The following is a 24,087-nucleotide window of genomic DNA, read 5'->3' as shown; positions in this document are numbered from 1 at the left end:
GGCCACGCTGGCTGATAACCGATTAATCAACCAATAGTTTTTTTTTAATGTATACTGAATGAAAACAAACATAACACATAAAATAGTGCTGAGCTTTATTACAAAAATTGACAGTACTGAACCATGAAACTGTACTATACTTTTTAAATATTAAAAATATTAATATATATCACTCATGCTACTTCATAGTACATTATATAAAATATAAATATTTATTTATAATATAAAAATGTATTAGTAAACGTTTACATTAATAATAAACAATACTTTTATTAACTTTAGTTACTGTTACAGATGTTACCCTTTAATATAAATTCAAAGTCATGCTTAAAGATGGCCATCTTTAAATATCTACACAAAGGCCATAGCATTGAAAATAGATACATATCTATATTTTATGTGTACTTTGACACTGTATTTGCTTCTATTTTAGAACACTTGATGATTATATAATCAAAATAACAAAATATGTAGGCTATTACTGTGAGGATAAAAAATTAACTGAAATTCAATGCGTTTCTGATTTGTTTCTGATTTGTTCTGCATGACAATACAGTTAGCTTTCTTACGTCGCTAGCTTTATATATGCAACTTCGCTGGATAACGAATGCATGTAACGCAACCAGCTGGATATAAACTAATGCAAATAGATGGTAATAATCATGACATTAAACATTTGGGTCAGACTTGCATGTGTTTTTGTCACGTTGTTTTAACGGCTTGAGGTACTACTAATGTTAGCGTCCTCTCAGCCTTGATGGCAAACATACTGCTGTTCTTTCTCCACTAATGCAGCATCTAGACAACAAATTAATTACTTTATAATGAAATGAAAACTTGTACGGTAGTGTACTGTATACATACCGTGTCTCTAGTGTCAAAACAAACAGCACGAGGCATGATAGTTTTTTATTTCCACTCTAGAGGTCTCTCTTGTACTGTATAATGACAGCAGAGCCTTCTCAGACACTCCAGCAATGGGCGAAACCCAGAAAAACTATCAGTATGGATTTTTGCTGATAACAGATCATTCCAGCAGTCGGTTATCAGTGCGATTAATCCGCAAAACCAATAGGTCAACCTCTACTTGAAAGTAGGGGTGTGCAGCTGAGCCAATATTAGTATCTGTATCTGTTACAATCTCAAAATTATTTGTATCTGTATTCGGATAAAACCAGAAGTGGTTTGGGTTTTAAGAGGAAGTTAGTCAAACTACTTGAGAAGACCGTTTTGAATGTATATCTGTTCCCTTTGTAGTTATCAAATATTATTTGTTATAATTATAGCATTTATTTAAATATTTTTTTAACTTTCGGAGCCAATAGCCTCATAGACAGTGCTTCGAGATGTAGTGCGGTTGTGCTTCGGGCGATCCAAGTTCGAGTCCTGGCTTGGGGGTAAATAAATATTTATCTTCTTATTATAACAATAATACTAAATGTTAAATAAAAGAAAAAAATAATAATTTTAAAGAGGAGCTTTGTGGTATGTCGGGACAATAATCAACAACCTCAAATAATTGGAGTCAGACTCTATAAATAACTGATTAGAGAACATGGAAGTAAAAAAAAATAACATTCAGTGGTTGAAAATTGCTAAAAAAAAAATAAAAAAAAACATAAATAAAATAAAAACTTTTACTATGCATACAAATGCAAATCTGAACAAATTATAAAGAATACAGAGACTAAATGCTTGCCATCTCAGAAAGAGAGGGTGAGACAGAGAAATTTCATGTAGCCTATCATATCGTAAAAGGTTAAAAACATTTAAATAGACATATCAAGTAGTAGAAAATGTGTATGATTCAGTATATTAGTTGATATTACTCTTGACAGAGCTGGTTTCTGAGACGCGCAGAGATGATTTGCAATCGTGCTGTGCTTCAATCAATTGTGTATCATATCGTAAAAGGTTTAAAATGTTTAAATATCAAATAGTAGAAAATGTGTATGATGTAGTATTTTAGTTACTCTGCCAAGCTTTTTCACACAAATACTTGGTATAGTTTTGTCTCTAACTAAAACAGATATGCTTGATGTATTCTGCTAGTTGAGACCTTTTCAACGATACATGACACAAGTCCATCTGTTACGTACTATGATTTTACAGATCACATCGTTTCACACTATGAAAATAGAGCACTTTTAATATGTCAGCAGTTTTAAAAGCACTTGTTAAGTGATGGTCATATTCCCTGTATTCACTGTAAATCCAAGCTTCTAAGCTTTAAAACAACACCTATTTTGTGTTGGTTAAGCAAGTGGTTGTTAAGTAACATGATAACTTAGTAGCGCTGCCCGCTTTGGATTTAAAGGGATAGTTCACCCAAAAATGAAAATTTTGTCATTACTTACTCACCCTCATGTTGTTCCAAACCTGTATGAGTTTCTTTCTTCTGTTGAACACAAAAGAAGATATTTTAAAAAATGTTGGTAACCAGATAGTTGACGGTAGCCATTGTTCTTTTGTGTTCAACAGAAGAAAGTAAGTTGAGAGTCAATAAGTGATGACAAAACTTTTCATTTTTGGGTGAACTATCCCTTTAAGAGGTTAAAGTTAACAATTAATTGATTAATTGATTGTTCATTTAAACAACGACCGATTATGGGAATTCATGTAAATTGACATCCCTAGTTTGGACATATTGATTTTATTTGTGCAGTTCATAAAAAAGGTCTAAAAAAAAGTCTTAAATTTGATTAAATTTGAAACCCTGTATGTACTGTCACTTGAATTTCCTTATTTTTCTTGTCTTAATTTAGGTCTCTAAATATTTTTCCTTTCTGGGTCTCGGCTTACTAAGCAGTGACAAACAAGGAGTTTTTTTTTCTGGCAACACATTTTCTTGCTCCATTTGAGAGGTGCTGGATATTTAAGGAAGCACAAAGATTGCTATTTTGGATCCCATTTAATTCCTCCTGCCCAATTCCTTTTATATCTCAATGATTGGATTGGTTTTCAGTTCCGTTCTGAGCTGCGAGGGCAACCTTGTGATGTCTACATTGGCCAAGAAGGTGTCCGTATCGCACACGGTAGTCGGAAACAAAATCTACTGTTAGTTTAGATTGCGAAGGCACTTGCTGTGGCTGTTTTTTTTTCTTTTTCAGAATGCACAGTTATCAGGAGTTGCCATGGGTTACCATCAGTAGCTGTTTGCAGCGTTGGTATCCGTCTGCTCCGAGTAGGTGTTCCTTTTGATCTCTCCCTCGTTGCTAAGGCTGTCTGTATCTGGGACACTGCAGACTCTTCAATGTGGGAACATTTTGTATGACGCCACCATCCACAGAGCTAGAATTAACCTTTGAAATGCCTCCAAGAAAGATGGATAGATGTGTTGTGATACTTGTTATTGCCAAGTATACACATATCGTAATGTGAACAGTGGTATTTTATATAACAGAATGGTCATAAAAGAGAATTAGACTTGGTGTTGTAATAAAAAAATGCTGGTGTAATATTCGGTAAGATGTCAGTTAAAGTTGGAGAATATAAAACAGTTGGCTGTCTATCTTAAGGCAGTCATACATATACATATATACACACAAACCTAAAATGCTTCATCTGAGTAGCAGGTGTAGTTCTGGCCCTTGTCCTTCTGTCCGCCCAGGGGCTAAACTCGTTTCTGACAAACGTACTGTATGTGTTGTCTTAATTAAGTCTGTTAATTCCATCATGCACACACACATATGTATACATACAGCTGCCCTCGAACGGTAATGGCAGCAGTTAGTCCCTAAAGTATATAACAGACTGTCATATGTAGTTAGTAGAAATACACTGATATAGAACCTTTGTCCAATACAGATAGACGTTATTTTTATGTTATGGCTGAAATTATATTTAAAGGCACAATATGTAAGATTTTTAGGTTAAAATATCCAAAAACCACTAGAACAATGTTATTTGTTGACTTGTGTACTTACATTATCCCAAACGTTTCCAACAATGTTTAAATCCAGAGAAATCAGCAATTTTAACCAGAACACAGACCGTGTCATTTTGTTGCCTGTCAATGATGTAATATCCTCGTTACCCTCGATTTCCCGTTTCACTTTAGTATGGAAACACCAAAGTCATGTATATAATATATTATGTGTTTTATTAGACAGGTGAGCAACTGTTTGGATACTTTTACTGACAGAAAACTAATCATTGTTATATTGTTCAAAATTGTAATGATGGGTCGAATGCGTGAGGATCCATTTGCAGCTTGTTTATTAAAAGTACTTACAGAGTAGACAGGGCAAAGGCAGAGACACAAACAGGGACAGGCAATGGTCGAGGCAGGCGGCAGACAAGCAGAGTAAAGTCACAGGCAATGGTCAGGGCAGGCGGCAAACAAACACAGTCCAATAAACAGTCCAATGGCAACAGAAATACAATCCACAAGAAAACGCTCAGAAGTGATCACCGGGGCAAATCAAGACTTCGCAAAGGGTGTGTGTGTGTGTGTGTCTTAAATAGTCCAGGTAATGATCTGCAGGTGTGTGTGGCAATTGGTGATTGGTGCATGTGATTGGAAGGGAGGATTATGGGAAGTGGAGTCCAGGAACTGACAGGAACAGACAGTGATCGTGACATAACGCCCCCCTTCCGGAAGGCGCGTCCTCGCGGCGTAAATGGCACAGATAGGGAGGGGGGGGTGGGTACATTGGAGACCTGTTGGCAGACGGGAACGGGGTCTCCAATGCAGGTCCAGGAACTCGGGCAGCCACGGCGGGTCAGGTGCCACGGGCAGCCACGGCGGGTCAGGTGCCACGGGCAGCCACGGCGGGTCAGGTGCCACGGGCAGCCACGGCGGGTCAGGTGCCACGGGCAGCCACGGCGGGTCAGGTGGCTTAGGCAACCACGGCGGGTCAGGTGGCTTGGGCACCCACGGCGGGTCAGGTGGCTTGGGCGCCCACGGCAGGTCAGGGTCCGTAGCCGGCCACAGCAGTTCACAGGCGGTTGAAGACCGTGGGCGTGTAAGGTCCCCACCCACAAGCTCAAGCAATTCGGAGGCCGCTGATGATCGCGGCCGTGCAGGGTCCCCACCCACAAGCTCCCCACCCTCAGGTATATGGCCCCCCCCAAAAAAGTTCTTGGGGAATTCAACGGAGGCCGTGGCGGTTTCGTGGGTAAGGAGCTCGGGTGGCGCCGGCAGGGCGAGGAGTTCGGGTGGCGCCGTCAGGGCGAGGAGCTCGGGTGGCGCCGGCAGGGCGAGGAGCTCGGGTGGCGCCGGCAGGGCGAGGAGCTCGGGTGGCGCCGGCAGGGCGAGGAGCTCGGGTGGCGCCGGCAGGGCGAGGAGCTCGGTTGGCGCCGGCAGGGCGAGGAGCTCGGTGCCGGCCTCCGTGGCTGTATCAGGAAGAGCGGATTGCTCTGGGACGGCAGCGGACTGCTCTGGGACGGCAGCGGGCTCTGGGAAGGCCTCCGGGCCTTGAGGGCTGGAGGAAGCCTTCTTCCTCCTCCTCCTTCGTTTGAATGGTTGAGGCGGTGGCTCTGTGCCTACCTCCTCGGTGGGCGCTGCAGCGGGCCCACGGGGTGGAGCGGACTCACTGGCTGGGGCGACCCCTATATTCCCAGACACTGGCGGGGCGGCCATCTTGCCCGTGGGCACTGGCAAAGCGGCCATCTTGTCCATAGCATCCAGAGAGTTTGAGTGCGTCGCAACAGACGAACTTGAGGGCGTAGCGGCCGGCGGAGGCTTAGGAATGCCAGCCGCTCGTACTGAAGTCAGCGGTGGATCAGCCACACTGGAACGCAACCCACTCCGCTCCCAAACAGATCCAGAGACGTGATGTGATTCTAGAAGATCAGCGGAGATGGGACGTGACTCAGGAAGTTTAACTTGGACTTGACTTGGCTCACGAAGATCAGCGGAGAATTGACTTGGTGTTGTAGTACTGGTGGCCGCCATTTTATGCATGTTCTCTGGCGCGGCGGCCATTACATGATTCGGCGAGGTGTCGTATTTCTCCGCGACACCCACAGTAAATGGGGAGCCCACAGTCATTAAAGCAAACTCCAAAAAATGACTAAGAGAGGAACGAGGTCCCTCACGAATCAATTGTGTCTTAAGTGGCTGATTAACACCCTCACAGAAAAAGTCTATCAGTACACAGTCTGGCAGATCTGAACCATATGCAACATCCAAATATTCTCTGATGTATTCCTCCAACGACCGGGTGCCCTGCTTGAGCCATAATAATAATTGTGCAATGTTCATACCAGGCCAGTGTTCTCCAGGAAAGCCGCTGGATCCATGTGTTGGCGAAGTCTTCTGTAATGATGGGTCGAATGCGTGAGGATCCATTTGCAGCTTGTTTATTAAAAGTACTTACAGAGTAGACAGGGCAAAGGCAGAGACACAAACAGGGACAGGCAATGGTCGAGGCAGGCGGCAGACAAGCAGAGTAAAGTCACAGGCAATGGTCAGGGCAGGCGGCAAACAAACACAGTCCAATAAACAGTCCAATGGCAACAGAAATACAATCCACAAGAAAACGCTCAGAAGTGATCACCGGGGCAAATCAAGACTTCGCAAAGGGTGTGTGTGTGTGTGTGTCTTAAATAGTCCAGGTAATGATCTGCAGGTGTGTGTGGCAATTGGTGATTGGTGCATGTGATTGGAAGGGAGGATTATGGGAAGTGGAGTCCAGGAACTGACAGGAACAGACAGTGATCGTGACAAAAATGATTGTTTGAATCGCTTGTTTTCTTGATTTACCATGAGTGCTATGTTTTTACCATGCCTCAGAGACAACATCATTTTGTCAAGTGGCTAACATAGCATAATCAGAGAGAGCTTTCTCCATCATACAATATATATTTAGATTAATTGCATGTCTTTCAGAAACAAAGCAAAGTCATTCAGTTTTTATTAATATGACATTCTCATATGGATCTAGATTACTACAAAGTGCAACAAGTCTCTCATACCAACCACTGAGCGAACGCACAGAGTACCATTATAACAATTTTCAACACACTCAAATGTATTTAGTATGATTGTTTTAACCATGTAAAACAGCACTGCATTACCCCACATACACAACGAAAAGAGAGGAAGCTTCAAACCACAGTAACGTTAATAAAACTTTAATGCATTAGCTCATCCATGAACATGATTCCTGCCAGAGTCCGTCAGATTGCTCACCATTGGCTTCTCCCATGATTCCACGCTCATTCACCACCATCAAGCTACGCCTTTGTTTTGAATTATCGACCTCTAGCGGCAAAAATTACATATTGTGCCTTTAAGTATAATCACACAAGCAAATAAGTGCTGTTGTTATACACAATTATATACAAATTTTAAGTAATTATATAAAATAATTACTTTCTGCTCTCGAATTTGGTTAGTCAAGCAGCGTTCAAACTCTTTAATGTTTGATTCACTTCACTTGTCTTTGTTTGTGCTTTCCAGACTGTCTATGCATTAGTGGTGGACTTTTAGTAACACAAGTGATTTGTTCAAAAACATTGATTCATTCTGGAATGAAACAAGTGATTGTCTTTTATGAGTGAATCACTTAATCATTCATTAAGTGGAACGTTTTCATTTATATTATTGTTATTAGTCATATTGTCCAATTTTAGCAATTGTATTGGCAAAATACACTATCGGTTGACCTCTAGCCATTATTATTAAATAATCTGAAGGTCCCCGTTTTTGTGAGAGCTTTGATTTTTTTTTTTTTTTAATGTGATGAATTAGATTTAATTAGAGTTTTTGTGGAATAAAAGTTATAGCAATTTAATCTACTTATTTTTTAAATAAATGGCATTTAACCTATTAAAATTTTGTGAGGTCTGTACTTTCTGTTATGCCGTATACAGATGCAAGTTTTCGCGTCACAACTAGTATTTTTTTTTTTTTTTTTTTTACCATATGTTGTTATAAATAATCAGATTTTGGCTCACACAGATTTTTGCACATCCTTAGTAAAAATGGTGATACGGTTATATCATGTATCCCTAGTTATGTTGGGCAAACTTTAGTTAGTTGGAGAGTTCTGCAAGCTCTGTCTGTGTTTGTGTTTATCTCACTGTTTGTTGTGAGCCCAACCCAGACCTGCTGTATCTGCTCAAGCACAAACACAACAACTCTTTCATAAGCACCTCCTGCAACATTATCACCTTTACACAGAAGACGCTGCCATGAGGCTGACAAGTCTCATGTTTTAAGCGCTTGAGTGATTTCACAGCCTAAGGCAAAAGTGTCTGCCTTTTTTTTTTTTCCAGAGTTGTGGCAACTCCTTTACTCCAAATTATTCACAGTCTGACACATTAACTGTAAATGGCATTGATTATCATCAGCTCATCTCGAGCACTGTTGTTTGGTTTTGTTTTGTTTCTGTTTTTCATTTGCTTGGGTTTAATTTAGTCACACATACTGTATTTCTCACTGTACAGATTTTAAGTTGACTTCATCTGGGGGTATTTTCCACGCTTGATATACTTTTAAAACATTAAACACCTTAGCGGTAGGAGTGCTGTATAATGGGAACACCAATCTGTTTTTCATCAGACATTTTCCTCCGCACTTGCTGTCCTTTGATTCTGGCCTTGTTTACTTGCTTCGCTTGTAGGCAAGGCAAGATCTCTGAAAATCGATTCTGAAGCTTTATGTTGTAGCTTTCCCTCGTTGTTGACCTCCTATTTATTGTCTTTCAGCACACAAAACAACATAATAACTGCTAGGCCAGTTGTTTGCTTGCATTGGATATGTCAGCCTGTGTATTATTACTGACAAACCTATGTTCGCTTACATAGTCTGTGCTAGTGAAATGCCATTTAAAGGTCTCTGTTATTCAGTTAATAATTCATTATTTTTTTGTTGTTTCTGATTTGAAAAAAAATTCTCTTGATTTTTACTTTATAGTCAACTACTCATATTTAGACTTTATTTACAAACTAGGTTTGTTCAGGTGTTCTGAATGGGTTTTAGCACATGTGGTTGCTAGGGTATTCATAGTTGTTTCTAGGTTTTTGATTGGTCTGTCATGATTATTACATAAATATAACCACAATCGTTGTGCACTTTAAATTTAAAAGGCTTAACATGCAGTGTGAATAGAGTGCTGCAGTGTTACTTAATTTTTATAATAGCAAATTTTTTTTTTTTTTGTTATCATGCAAAGTCAGTGACACAATGAAACAGAAGAGACAAACTACTTGCTATTTTTCTAAGGGAATGAGAGAATGAAAAATGTTGAAAAACTATAATGAAGTACACACTAGGGCTGCCCCCTAAAAGTCAACTAAACGTTAGTCGACTAGAAGAGGCTTAGTCGACCAAAATTATATTAGTCGATTAGTCGCAGAAGAAAAAAAACTTGTGGCGAAGTCACAGTTCATGAGGGACAGATCGTTAACAGTGGGACTTTGTGGTAATTACAGTATGTTGGACAGGAAATCCAAACGTTCGTCTATCATCCATCAGCCTCAAATATGGCTTATCATTTGAAACATGTAAGTAGCAACTTTACATGACTGCTCACTATAACTTTAACCTAGATAAATGTTTGCTACACAGCAAAATCCCCAGAGTTAAATCAACTCTGCTTAGAGTACATATAGTCCCTCTCTAAATAGTGTTAAAGTAACACTGAAGCAGAGTTAAAGTTAATGAGATAATCAAGTGATTAATTAAGTTATGATTGAGCATTAATGATGAACACCTGCTGTTAACAAGCAGAATCACTGAAGAAAACAGAGAAACAAAAACTATAACTGACTTTAACTCTGCTTCAGTGTTACTTAAACAATATTTAGAGAGGGACCATATGTACTCTAAGCAGAGTTTATTTAACTCTGGGGATTTTTGCTGTGTATTATTAGGCACATATCCAAGTTTTTGTGCAAAGTGTGGAGCATGCTTACTGCATGACGTGGAGGCGCCGGCACGATCACTTGCATTTTGTCACCGTCATTTTTGGTCATACAGATAAGAGGAATACGAAACTGTAAAGGGCCTACTTTTATTTGTGTAAACTCACAATAACAAGAAAACGTTGTGTCTTTGTAAAATAAAGAAAACAAACAGGATGCGCTTTCTGCCGTTTCAGTCTCCCTGAACTGGAGTGCGTCACAAAAATGAACCAAAACTCAAGAGTATAGGCTACTTACCTCACAGACATGAGAAATATATCTATAGAAAGCTTAAAATGAACTACTTTTAAATGAACCAATTCAAATAGAAAAAAAATTCTCTCTGCTTGTGTAATCCTTATGAAAGGTGCATTTCTCTCTGTAGGCGCATTCACTATACTTGCGGAGATGTCGAGTCAGCATTGTCAACTTCATCTTTGCAGCAGACGCTGACTCAGAAAACAGTAGTTTATTAATAGGTAATTAAAATGTGTTCTTGATATTTTTTCCAACACATTCATAATCATTACATTTGCTGGTGCTTTGCGACAAACTTGATGTGCTTGATGGCAGAATAGGCTATAATATATGCCTATATATTAGGGCTGCTCAATTATGGCAAAAATCATAATCACGATTATTTTTGTCAATATTGAAATCACGATTATTTAACACGATTATTGGTGGGTGATATGATAAAAGTCTTATTTCATGATATGAGTAATTTTAAATGTCAGTGAAATTTCACATTTATCAATACTTAATTAATACTTAATTAATGTAAGTAAAAAGTCCTCAAAACAGCTATAGAAGACAACAAACAGTCAACAATTAAATAAGAACAAAGAAACTAATTACAAACAAAGCAGACAAAAAATACAACAGAACAAAAATACAAATGAAATAGTGCTTTAGGTTTTTCAGATAGATGTACAGTGGTATTCAGATAAGTAATACCCAACATAAATTGAATAAAGTAATCAAATGTAAAATAACTGCTGTATACATTAAATATAGACTTATTCTTATTTAAAACTAAAAAAAGTTCAAGAGCAGTGAGTGATTTTATCTTTGTTTTTTCTTGTTAGATTAACAATGAGTTCAGCAGTCAGTAATGTTGGCTGCTGTCCCTTTAAGCTGCACAGACCCTACTGTTATGCTGCCTACACGTGGTCTCGGAATTATGGTAAATACGAGTTTCGCGCACTTTCTCAGTGTTCACTTAAGACATAACCGACTGTGTTTACGAGGATACTTACCAAAACAGAATTTTGATATATTTGTGTTGGCTATTTGACTGTTTAGGCGCGTATCTGAAGCCCTTTGCTTATGCGCATTCCGCACCGTCTCGGAGCGCGCGCACAGGTGGCCGCCTAGGGAACAGCGTCCGTTTCGCAGCTTAATGCGCTTTTAATAGCACTGTTTAATATCAAGCACATCCCGCAGTTTAGCAACAATAGACTGCATTTTACATCCCTCTCTTATTCGGCTGATTTGGATGTTAAGTTTGGGTCAGGGAGAAATGAAAGCGCACCGCTGTGAAGGAAAGGAAGGTGTGCTGGACGGAATGTGGCAGCGGTACAGTAATCATTTTACCTCGATTATCTTGTTTTAATAATCGTTGGAAGCCAAAATCGAAATTGAAATCGAAAATACGATTAATTGCACAGCCCTACTATATATATATTAAACTAATGGCTTAAATGAACGACTAGTCGACTAGAAAAATCTGTAGTCGGGGCAGCCCTAGTAGACACAGGAATTAAAAGGTCTTCTTTCATGTGAAATACAGGCTTATTGGTTTAATTGACCTGCCTTAAAATGATGTGTGAAGGAAATGAGCACAGAAATGTATTACTAATGTATAATAAAAATAAATATTATAATATTCAGTTTGGCTGGTTTTCAAAAACTACAACAACATTGTGAATGTAATATACTTGTAACATGCAAATATATTCTATTTTATCATAAATAATTTATTGTAAATGTATTTTATTTTATGTCCCTGTGTAATATTTAAATTACAAAGCCTTAATATATTGCAGTCTATTGCAATAATTTGTCGCAATTAGCACAGCACTAACAAGGACCTGACCATAGAAAGATTAATAGCAGTTGTGGCTCCATGTGGAACTATCATCACCTAATACGCATTTAACTACCTCTAATCTCGTACTAACATTTCACTGTTAATTGAGATCATGCATAAAGAGGCTCTGTGTACAGAAAGCCATTTGAAATGACATTTTATAAACCACCAACTCTCAGTGATATAATTAGTCGTAAGCTTTTGATAATTTCCAGAAGACTATGGAAAATAAAGGTCATCCAGTTTATTACTTTACCCCGTCTCTCTCTGTTTCTCAATCAGTGAGATTAGATGCACAGAATGATGTGTTTATTTAAGAGAATACTATGTGACAGCTATGACAAAAATCAATTTTCAATTTGTGCTGTGGAAATCTCCAATATATGAATAAGACACACTTACAAACAAACACGCACAACAGAAGCTGTATTTGAGTAGCAGGTGTAGCTCTGACCCTGTTCTTTTCATTTCTGCCTGAAGCTAAACCTCATTTCCTAGTTATGTTCCTGTTTCTTAATTAAATTCCGAAGAGAGTATGTGTGTGTTTGTGCCATCTGAGTAGTGCACAGCTGAGCAAATCTTTATTGTGCGTTACATGGAGAAGGCAGAGATACAGTACCGAGTAGTTGTTCAGTGGAGTGTATATGATTGAACAGGGCCTTGCGAAATTATTCAGGCCCTTCAAGGATTAGTTCACCCAAAAATGTAAATTCTGTCATTATTCACTCACCCTCATGTCGAGCAAAACCCGCGTGACCGTCTTCCATGTGACACAGATGGAGATATTTTGAATAACGGGACTGCTCGCTCATTTCCATGCCTTTACAATGAATGGGGACTGAAGCATTCAGGCTTCAAAGGATGCAAAAGCACTGTTCAAATATTGTAGTAGAAGTCCATACAACTTGTATTCCAAGTTTTCTGAAGCCATATGATAGCTTCGTGTGTAATGATAATCTTCCCCTCCTGTGAACTGTTGAGTCAGACTAGTTTTGTGAACTGGATCAGCAATTAATTGAAAAGATGCTGATTGTTTTTCCAGGAGATTTAGGGCAGATGTCAAGATTTAAATTTTCTTTTGTTTTCCATGGAAGAAAGAACATTTTACACGTTTAGAGTGACATGAGGGTTAAGTAAATAACAGGCTTTTTTGAGAGAACAAGTTGTTTAACCAAACTGTCTTTTTACTTCATTATAAATTGTTTAAGTATCTGTGACATTTTTATATTTACGCATAGAGTTTAATCAATGTTACATTGTTCCTTTATAAAATTAAAATATGCTGCATGCATGTTCAGTGTCCAAAAGGTTGGAGATGCTTTAAGTTCACAAAAATTATATGGTTGCCAATTTAATACAATTTACTATTTTAAAAAACAATGCATTAAGAAAGTAATTGCATTTAATCGTGTCCCCTGACCCTACACATATTATTACGTCTTTAAATTATCCAGATAGTATTTCATCCGGTGTAATTTTAGTATTATTTATATGCCATTGTAGAATTTTAGTGATGTTTTGAATGAGCTTTTATGTTGTATGCTTTAAATTGTTTGTTTTAGTAATTTTATTTGCTTTTTTATTTTCATTTCAATTTTAGTTTGTCATTTTAGTACTTTGTCTTGTGTAAATAAGTGTTGACAAGGCAACATTTCTAATTTTTGTTTTTACGTTTTTCATCTAACATTTATATTTTATTTTATTTCAGTTGCCAAAAACAATTTTAAATGGATAGTTCACCCAAAAATGAAAATTTGATGGTTATCTGCTTACCTCCAGGGCATCCAAGATGTAGGTGACTTTGTTTCTTCAGTAGAACACAAATGATGATTTTTAACTCCAACCGTTGCAGTCTGTCAGTCGTATAATGCATGTCAATGGTAACAAAATCTATGAGAGTAAAAAAAACATGCACAGACAAATCCAAATTAAACCCTGCGGCTCGTGACGACACATTGATGTCCTAAGACACGAAACGATCAGTTTGTGCAAGAAACCGAACAGTATTTATATAATTTTTTACCTCTAATATACCACTATGTCCAACTGCCTTGAGCGCGCGCACGGCATCCGTGAGGTGTGTATGCGCTCTGGCGTAGTTTAAACATGGTGCCTGTAGTACAACAGTTGTTATACAAATGGAAGTAAACCACTAAAAAACATGGTTTTATTACATTAAAACTTCATTTTATTTTGTTACTTTTCATAAGGGCAGCTTTACAAAAAAAAAGGACACATACAAAGATCTTGTTCACATACCTCAGTTGGATGTGGAAAAACCATAGGCACAGCTGATGGTTTAAGTCGTACATGATCCTCTCCTGGGTATGTAAAATCATCAGGGGAAAAATGATCGCTGCAGACCCTCAATAACTTTAGTACGTTAATGGGTGTGTTGATATCCAGCCGAAGAGCAATCAACCATAACTTCAGGCGAGCAGACTCAGAAGTTGGGAATACGTGGAAAGTCACCAATCCTGAATGAGTTTGCGTGAGAGAACGTAATCTTTTAGTTTTAAGTCAGTTTGAACAATCCGGATAAGCGCAAGTAAGTACCATTTTGATTAGCCGTCGTACCTACAATGTTTGTGCACTGTGTAAACTACGCCAGAGCGCGTACACACCTCACGCACCGGATGCCGTGCTCGTGCTCAAGGCAGTTGGACATAGTGGTGTATTAGAGGTAAAAAATTATATAAATACTGTTCGGTTTCTCGCACAAACCGATCGTTTCGTGTCTTAGGACATCAATGTGTCGTCACGAGCCGCAGGGTTTAATTTGGATTTGTCTGTGCATGTTTTTTTTACACTCATAGATTTTGTTCCCATTGACATCCATTATAAGACTGACAGACTGCAACGGTTGGAGTTAAAAATCATCATTTCTGTTCTACTGAAGAAACAAAGTCACCTACATCTTGGATGCCCTGGGGGTAAGCAGATAAACATCAAATTTTCATTTTTGGGTGAACTATCCCTTTAATAGTTTTGGTTAATAAATTGCAGTTTGTTTGAGTAAGCAGCATTAAATTAATTTGATAAAAAATTTTAATCACTTGACATCCCCCAAAAAAGTTAAAACAAATTTCCTGGATGAGGATATAAACAGGTACAATTGGATTATACCTCAAAGTCATTATAACCTTTCCTAGATAAACAAAAATGTCACGGTTATGGGATAATTATTCAGATTGTTAATCTAAAGGACAGCTGTGAAAATTAAGACTAAAGAGCATTCTAAATATGTCAGAGATAATGTTAGACAAATGCTTTAGGAAAAGGTTACAAAACAATGTCCAAATCTTTGAATGTCCCAGTGGTGTTGGTTCAATTATGAAGTGGAAACTACCACAAACCCCCCAGACACCATCTAGAAAAGGTCATTCCTCAAAACTCTGCACAAACAAGCAGATTTGTGAAAGAGGCCAGTGATCACAAAGAGTTACAGAGTTCAGCAGTTGGGAACAAAGTAAAAGATGGAATGGGCAGTCAAGCGTTATTATAGCGCCATATGGGAGGATGATGTGGCAAAAGAAACCAATTTGTCAGATTTTAAAATAAGGTGTTTTAATTAGTGTCTGAACATTTTAGGAAAAAAATAATTAAATGAATAGTTCACCCAAACATGAAAATTCTGTCATGTTGTTCCAAACCTGTGCAACTTTATTTTAAAAGGTGAATTTTTAAAGAATATTGAATATCAGCGGCCATATTTGCAATGCCTCCGGGCAGCCATTTCAGGCATCCAAGACCAAGTCATATCTACTTGAATGGAGGAATCTTGAAATCTAAAAAACTGCTTGCTTAACTCACAATTAAATGACATTTCAAATTAGCAACAAAATCTGACATGAACTGTCCCATAAATGTTGTTTCTTATGCTCAAAGGCTATGCTCACACTGTCAGTTGTTGGGATTGACAACAACTGACAGTTGTTACAGGGCCTAACCCCCAATCACTCCCTGGGCGCCACAGCAAAATGGCTGCCCACTGCTTCGGGGGTGTGTGTGTGTGTGTGTGTGTGTGTGTGTTCACTACTCACTACTCCTAATGTGTGTGCACTAACTTGGATGGGTTAAATGCAGATGACAAATTCCAAGTATGGGTTACAATACTTGGCATTCACATGTCACTTTCACATTTACTTAAAGGTGCGAGTCTGAAAATGCCATTCAAACAGCAACTTACAGAAGCGCCTGTATGAACTTGCAACAGGAGTAGCACTATCACTATGTTACTTAGCAGTAACATAGTGATAGTGACCAAAGTAATATAAAAAATGGCAACATCTATAAAACTGAAAAGTCTTATCACTTTTGACACAACAAGAGTCCACGTTCATCTGTCAAATCTTCATTAACTGACAGCAGCTTTTATATCTGGGTGGAGAGCGGAGCATTTGAGTCGCATGTAGAAAACAAAACTGACAAGAGCTGCTCCGGTGGAGAATTGTGACTGGATCTAAAACCTTCAGATGACACACAAGCTCATATCTCTGTCACTGTTAGTTACTGAAACCACACATGAAACCCTGCAACACACGGTAGATGCTTGTTTGTGCAGCACAGAGTGGCTCTCTCGGACTGTATGATGTGTCAGACAACTAGTTGTCCGGTCCGGTTCCGTTCACACAGCGCAGGTTTTCCGGGAATGCGTCTGTGAGTCCTGAAAATTTACAGATGCGAGTTCGCTTATAGAATGCAGTTGTCACTCCCGTAAATAACTGAATTTGCACCAAAGCAGGTGAAACTGATTCACAATCCATTATACTTCCTAATTGGACAGATTGATATCCCTGAAGTTTAAGTGACTGTGTTTCATTTTTAAGTTTAATTATACTGTGATGATTGCTTGTTCCTTCCCTTAATTTTTTTTTTTAACAGTGTATTTCAGAAACACGTTTGATTGTTTTGTTGTTGAACCTATTCTTCAATAGCTGCTTTTCCACTGTCGGGCCAGTACGAGCCAGGGCTATCAACGTTCTGTGCAGTAGCCCTGCAGCATTTCCCTAAAACCCGTTCTTAACACGCCTCCACAGAACAACCTCGCACGACCTCACCATTTCACCAGCTGATCACAAAGAAGTTATTTCAAACACTAACTGTTGTCTGAAAGTGAGCTTTTAGCTAAAAATTGTTTAAAATGCTGGTAGCCTGATATAATAACATGGTAAATGAGCAGCGGTGTTGACCGTCTCCTGACTCAGGTCAACTCTGCCTCTGTTCATGACCACTCCTCAAGCACTAGTTGGCCCGCTTTGGACCAAGGTATTCAGTGGGCCAAAAAAACCCTTGTTGTTGGCCCCGAGGAAACCCAGATGAGGCCTGATCAAGCCCAGGAAGTGACAGTGGAAACACAATTGGCCCTGGCACGCACTAGCACGCTCGCCTTTGGACAGCAGAAGTGCAGCTAATGTCTCCATCACAGTCTCCTCTACATTGACAGAGAGCTGTGCACTTTAAGGAAGCTTTTTTTTGTATTGCAGCCACAACTTATGAATGAACTAGCTTGCCTGTAGAACTGTTGACCACAATGGTCTCCAATCGCTTGGATCCATCCAACCCCAGACTGAGATGGCATATTTGGTGCCACCTCAAGTGCATGTCCCCAACAGTGTCCTCCTTGGTACACTGCTATTTGAGGTGCTGCACCAGTCCTTAGATGAGGGGATTTGTTCCATTCCTCTTCCTTTCTTTGTGAACAACGCAAGACAAGCTTGATTGATGTTGAGTTGGCTGCTGGTGATCATAGAGGAGAATTGTGAAGTGGTTCATAATGGAAATCACCTCCTCTGGAATGCTTTTTGGAGCCTTTGACAGGGCATTGAAGGCATCTGTATGGATATATTTCTTACAAAAAACCATCACTTCATTTCAGAAGGCCTTTATTAACCCCCTGGAGCCGTATGGATTATATTTATGATGGATGGATGCATCTATTTTGGGCTTCAAAACACGCCCCCCATTCACTACCATTATAAATCTTTGGAGAGCCAGGATATTTTTAAATATATCTCCGATTGAAAGAAAGTCATATACTCCAAGGATGGCTTGAGGGTGAGTAAATCATGGGATAACTTTCATTTTTAGGTGAACTAACCCTTTAAGTACAGGACTGACAAATACAGGACTGACAATCATAATCTGTTGCTGTGTGAACGTGGCCAAATAACGTTCAAAAAGCTTATTTTTCAGGCTAGACCAGCGAATGCACATGAGCAGTCCTAAGCAGACGTCTCAGAACACTGACTGTTTCTATGGCATCCGGAGCTTCTAACGGCGGCTGCAGTGATGCAATGACTTTACCAATTAGGAATTGGCTCTTTGAAGGCGGGACTTATTACTCCATAATACTTTCTCCCATTCATAAGTAAAATGAGTGCACCATCTTTGTGTATATGAAGTCTTTGGCTCCTGTCAAGAAGCACCCTGAAAGTAATCCATGCAGAGGAGAAGATTTATGAGTGAATGTAAATTTATGTATTACAGTGCAAAGTTATCATTTGGCTACAGAATGGATGAAAAAGAAATGCTGAAAAATATAGGGTAACACTGTTAGAGAACCTGTTTCTGCATTAAAAAAGCCAGTCATTGATCACAAAAAATTAATCCAAAAACATCAGAGAGGTTTAAGAGCATAAAGGTGAATGTCCTACAATGTCAGTCTGTGAAACTAAATTTGCAAACGGTATAAGCGTCATCCTATTAATCTGAACTACCTGGAGCAAATCTACCAGAATTAAATTAAAGGGCAAATTAACACATGTAGAGTGTGTGAAGCTCTTACAAACACACCCCGAAAAGTGTTTGTCTTTGGAGCAAAGGATGGTTCTACAAAATATTAATTTGTGGAGATTGAATACTTTATTATTATTGTTGTTGAAGTGTTTTTTTTTTTTTTTAAATACTTTTACATTCATTTCATATTAAAATAATTTAATTGAATGCTTTGAAAGATAGCATAGAAAAAATGCATAATTTGTCAATCTAAAATGAATTAGTTGGATATCTAAATGCATTTGTAAGACACTGTTTATGTGTGTGCTTGCTCATTGCATTTGGGGTTTTGGCTAAAAAAAACATGGAATTGGGATAGATTGATTTCATTTAAGATCACAAAGGCAATTTATTGTATTTTGGAAAACAGATAAGACACCAAATGGAATTCAATCAGATGTTATTTATATTGTTTACCTTTGAGCTTGTCACTAATATTTCATTAAATGACTTGCATGTCGCCGCCAAACACTTTAGTCAGAGCTCAATATGACTTGCTGAGTTTAAACTGTTTGGGGTTTTTGTGTCTGTGTGTGTTGCAGATATATGATGGGAGTCAATCTAGGGGGTAAAGATCATTCATTCATGGACGATGGCTACCAAGTCAATCCCAAACTGGTTGTCATTGTTCTGAACACGCGGAGGGAATGGGAGAAGGTAAGATAAAGAGCCTTTAATCTTTATATCCCTCCCGAATCTTCATTTTCTTCTGTTAGCTTTGCCTGTAAGGGGATTCAGGAACCATAAGCAATCAATATTCTGTTTACTAGCTCAAAGCCTTTTTGTGACTGTGACTGAAAATGCACTGGACTTTGCTATTAGGGAAAAAGAACATTTCATTTGTACTTCCCATTTCACAGCCTGGGGTTTTTCCATGCACATGACTTCAAGCATTGTTTACTTAGTCATAAAGAGTCAAAATAGCCCTTATTAACGCAATGGTTTCATAACTGATTTATTGCGAAAGCATTAAATTGGAGAAGAGTGCACATGTGTCTCCATCCAGTTCTATTGTGCTGGTTATTGCCCTTTTTCATTTCTCTCTCTATTTTGGCTATTAGCATATATAATTTGCTTGTTTTTTTGTACAGTAATCTATTCTCTGTCTTTGCTCTCTTTCTCTAATTAGCTTTACATGTTCTCCTATTCTATCTCAGTGCTTCACACACTCGTTTTCGTAATCGTTTGCTCACTCATGCGTTCTTTTAATGAGTTGTTATTTCTCTGAGGTGTGTTGGATGCTGTGTGTTTTGACAGTGCCCTGCAGTGTGTGTGAAGACACACACACTCACATTAAAACCCTGCAGTGATTGTGTGAAAAGTGTGACACTAATCATTTCTCACTGCAGCGGGGCTAGAACAGGGTGTGAGCCGATCGTGTTATCGGAGCTTATAGACGAGTACACGCACATGACGGCACACATAACTATTGCGCGAAGAGTACAGAGCACATACATGCTGTAAACTTGACACATTATGTTGTTACATGGGTAGCTGACATGACATTTCGAGCAGTAACAGCGGTTAGGCGTGCGATCTAAAACTACTTTAAGCAGCATTTTTCTGTTGTAATCAGTACGCATGCAGTTTTAAAGGCACAGTATGTAATTTTTGCCGCTAGAGGTCGCATATTCGAAACAATAACAAAGGCGCGTAGCTTGATGACGCTGTGAAGGAGCGTGGAATGATGGGAGTTGTCGTCTTCACCTCCACTGCCGATGGAAATCAATCCGACGGGACTCACAAATCATGTTCATGGATGAGGTAATGAAATAAAGTTTTATAACCGTTAAGTTTGATCTCATGATTTTATTTCATTCTAATGAATTAGCCGCAAGTAATGTAATGTTTAATGCTAAATTACTAATCATCACTTTATTTGTCAAATTAATTGGAGGGGTAACGCAGCGCAGTTTTACGTGTTCAAAATAAACATACTAAAGGTACATTTAAACGTACCCACAGCATTTGCAAAAAGGCTGGCTTGCTATTTTTGTTCACCAGACTTGTTAATTACATACCTGCAAACTAGTCGCTTTTCAGCGAAATTCGCCATTTTGAATGAAAATATGTCATCTATGTGAATCATGTAGATCCGAATAGTTGGGGGGAGGTCGGGGTAAAAATGCAAGCACAATAAACCTCACAAGAATCGAAAATGGACTACTTTCCCATAGAATGGAGTGAGACCATAGATGTCTCTCGAGCTGTCGTGATCTTTCTTGGCGTTCTTTGGCGTGACAGATCCCTGTAACGCTTTGGTTCAAGCAGAGCGCATGTGAACCGACCATCTCTTCTGCTTTACTAGTTACGAAATAAGCATGAACGAACATCCGAAGGTATGTTGAAAGATACAACTTACCGAAATCATATCATGTCACATGTAATCGATCAATCAGTGTTTCAACCGCGGAAAGGCGTCAATAAAACAGCTTGTAAAAATGTCACATTTACTGTCACATTTACCTCAGAAAAGCCATTCAATGTTCAAAAACTCATTAGTCAGCTACAAAAATGAACTTAGAGAGGAGCATTTTGCTAAATATATGCACTATAGGCCATTGCATATTCATTGTATTTGTACTTAACATGTGCTTCCATATTGAATGTATAAACCCGTTTTTACGACGGCCACCATTTAAATGTTTAGGCCTATATAAAAATGAGAAGAAACATAATTATGCCATTAAAATGTACTATAATGTAATTATAAAAACTTCCTTATGTGTAATTTTATTGTAAGTAGCTTATAAATCAATTAATTTTAACCTTTACTATTATAATGATGTGCCAACTGTGGTTCCCTGTATAGTTTACAGCATTAGTTGAGATATTTCTTTTCTTTGAGGAAATTTGCCATGTACTGTACCTGATAGGCCCCAAATTAATAAGTATTGAATTGAAGATAATCAAATTGAAATCAAATCGCAAGCTTCTGTATAAAAATCGAATTCAGCTGTGAAATTTATGTCAATGCCCAGCCCTAGAGTCAATAAATATTTGATTTTGTTTTATTTTACTTGAAGCAAATGTTGTCTTTTCCATTTTTTTTTTGTCAGAGTGCACCAGAATGCTTCGTTTTTACATGTTAAAATCACAAAAATGTTCTCCTGGGGACTATGCCACCAGACCCCCTACAACAATTTATTTCTCATACATGTCACCTTTTTCACCTCTTTTGAGTTTGCAGGTCTGTAATTGCACAAACCAAGTGCAATAATACTGCATGTCTAGTTATATCAGCATAAATTTATTAATATTCATTCAGATTATCTGTACTTGATTATTAATTGTTCAATAAATATATACATATACATACATGTTACTTGCGGTAAATTAAGAAAACAAGACATTCAAACAATAAGACTAACCCTGTTGAGGTATATAATAATGATTTAGTTTTCTGTCAATAAAGTTATCCAAACAGTGGCTCACCTATCTAATAGAACACATGAAAGTTCGGCATCTCTGTCTATTCGAAGTTTGTCGCGATGCTCTCTCCATCTAGGAAATCCCACAACAATATTGATCTTTGTTTTATTTCTCCTCTTGCCCAATCTGGGCAATTTGATTCACCTGTACGTTTACATTTCTTGGAGTTATCTTTGGTGACAGAATCTTTGCAAACGATAACAAATAATTGTTGTCCATGACGAATGTGTGAAACAACAACAGAGTGGCGTGCTAGGAACTACTACTTCTGCGTTTTTTCATGAGACTCCCTGTGTTGCCATGGTTTTTACAGCAGTAAAAAGCGAAAACCGAGGATAATACGGATATGACGCCATTGACAGGTGACGCAATGAGGATAGATGTTACACTGGTTAAAATTGCAAATTTCCCTAGATTTAAACATTGTTGGAAACATTTGGGATCATGGCCGCGGAAACTAAGGGTGCTGAGGGTGCTGCAGCACCCCCTGCTGACAGCTGTTTCACTACATTGGAATTTAAAGGGTTAGTTCACCCAAAAATGAAAACTCTCTCATTAATTATGTCGTTCCGTTCCAAACCCGCAAGACCTTTATTCATCTTCGGAACACAAATTAAGATATTTTTGATGAAATCCGAGAGTTTTTTTTTTACTTTAATCTCCCATAGAAAGCAAAGCAATTACCGTTAAAATAGTCCATGTGACTACAGTGATTCAACCTTAATGTTATGAAGTGACGAGAATACTTTTTGTGTGCAAAAACAAAACAAAAATAACGACTTTATTCAACAATTTCTTCTCTTCCCTGTCATGTTGTCGAATATGGTTTTATGACTTTGAGAAATTAATATAGGCTTTTTCAAAAGCCGATCTCGCATTAGATTGAGTGACGTGACTACGCTGGTTCAGGACCAGCATGTCTCAGAACTCATTTGCCACTTATGCACGTTCACAACTAAACATAGAGGTCTTGAATTAAAGTATATTCATCAGCATTAGGGGCCGTTCACACAGAATACATTTTTCAATTCCACTGTGCTACTTTTCAGTTTTTTTTCTATGTGAACGCACTTGATGCGTTGCGCTCACGTCTCGGGTCTTTTGCAGCGCCTCACGCATGACACCGTTTCAAAAATGTGGCCCTTTCTAAAAAAAATGCATCTCGAGACCTTGCATTTTCCCCCATTCCACTACCTGCGTCTCGCAATTTTGCTTTGAAGGTTTTTGCTTTCTCTGTGAACCGGCCCTAACTGATGAGCGCCAAACTACATTTGAGTATCATAAGGTAAGATGCAGATGGAGTGAAATATGCAGTGTTTTTAAAATTTATTTAATCATGAGTTCTGAGCATTCTCACATAACTCTGTCCTCATTCATGTGTATGTTCATGTTGTTTGGGCTGTTTAATATTAGGATTTTCTTTAAAATCCTCCACCACGACACCGCCCCGCCCCCCCAGCACCCCCCTGATAAAATATGTTCCCGCAGCTATGTTTGGGATAATGTAAGTACACAAGTGAACAAAATGTAAAACACTGTGCTAGTGGTTTTTGGATATTTTATTGCAAAAATCTTACACATTGTACCTCTAAGACACTGTTGTACTTCTAAAAATGTAATTTTACCCCACAGGACCAATGTAGATCCAAACTGGTTTTTCTGTGAGGACCCCAATATTATCTTGTTACGACCAAGATTATTTATTGTACAAAAGTAACAAAAAATGTTCTTGAAATCCAACATTAACATTGATTGATATTAGCATGAACCACAGAGGCCAAACAATGTGCGAAATTATTAACATGACATAGGCTGAATAGGGAAAACTGAGAATTTTGCTAATGCATAAACAGCAGCACAAGTGTTATTTACCACCCTAACACATGGAACAAATACCCGGCCAAATATAATATTGATATTAGTCATATTAC

The 24,087-nt window shown here is 38.4% G+C and overlaps 1 protein-coding gene across 1 annotated transcript in view; it reads left to right on the top strand.

Annotated features, from left to right (window-relative positions):
* The window catches only part of grin2ab (glutamate receptor, ionotropic, N-methyl D-aspartate 2A, b), a 103,932-nt gene that overhangs the window by 68,407 nt on the left and 11,438 nt on the right, over positions 1-24,087 (top strand). The window contains exon 5 of the mRNA XM_051905464.1: positions 19,267-19,381. Within this exon, the coding sequence (XP_051761424.1) occupies positions 19,267-19,381 (115 nt within the window). The remainder of the gene's footprint in view (positions 1-19,266; positions 19,382-24,087) is intronic.

Source organism: Ctenopharyngodon idella, chromosome 1 (assembly GCF_019924925.1).
Source record: "Ctenopharyngodon idella isolate HZGC_01 chromosome 1, HZGC01, whole genome shotgun sequence".
Taxonomy (NCBI): domain Eukaryota; kingdom Metazoa; phylum Chordata; class Actinopteri; order Cypriniformes; family Xenocyprididae; genus Ctenopharyngodon; species Ctenopharyngodon idella.
The sequence above is the reverse complement of the archived record's forward strand: the minus strand, read 5'-3'. Positions and strand labels throughout refer to the sequence as shown.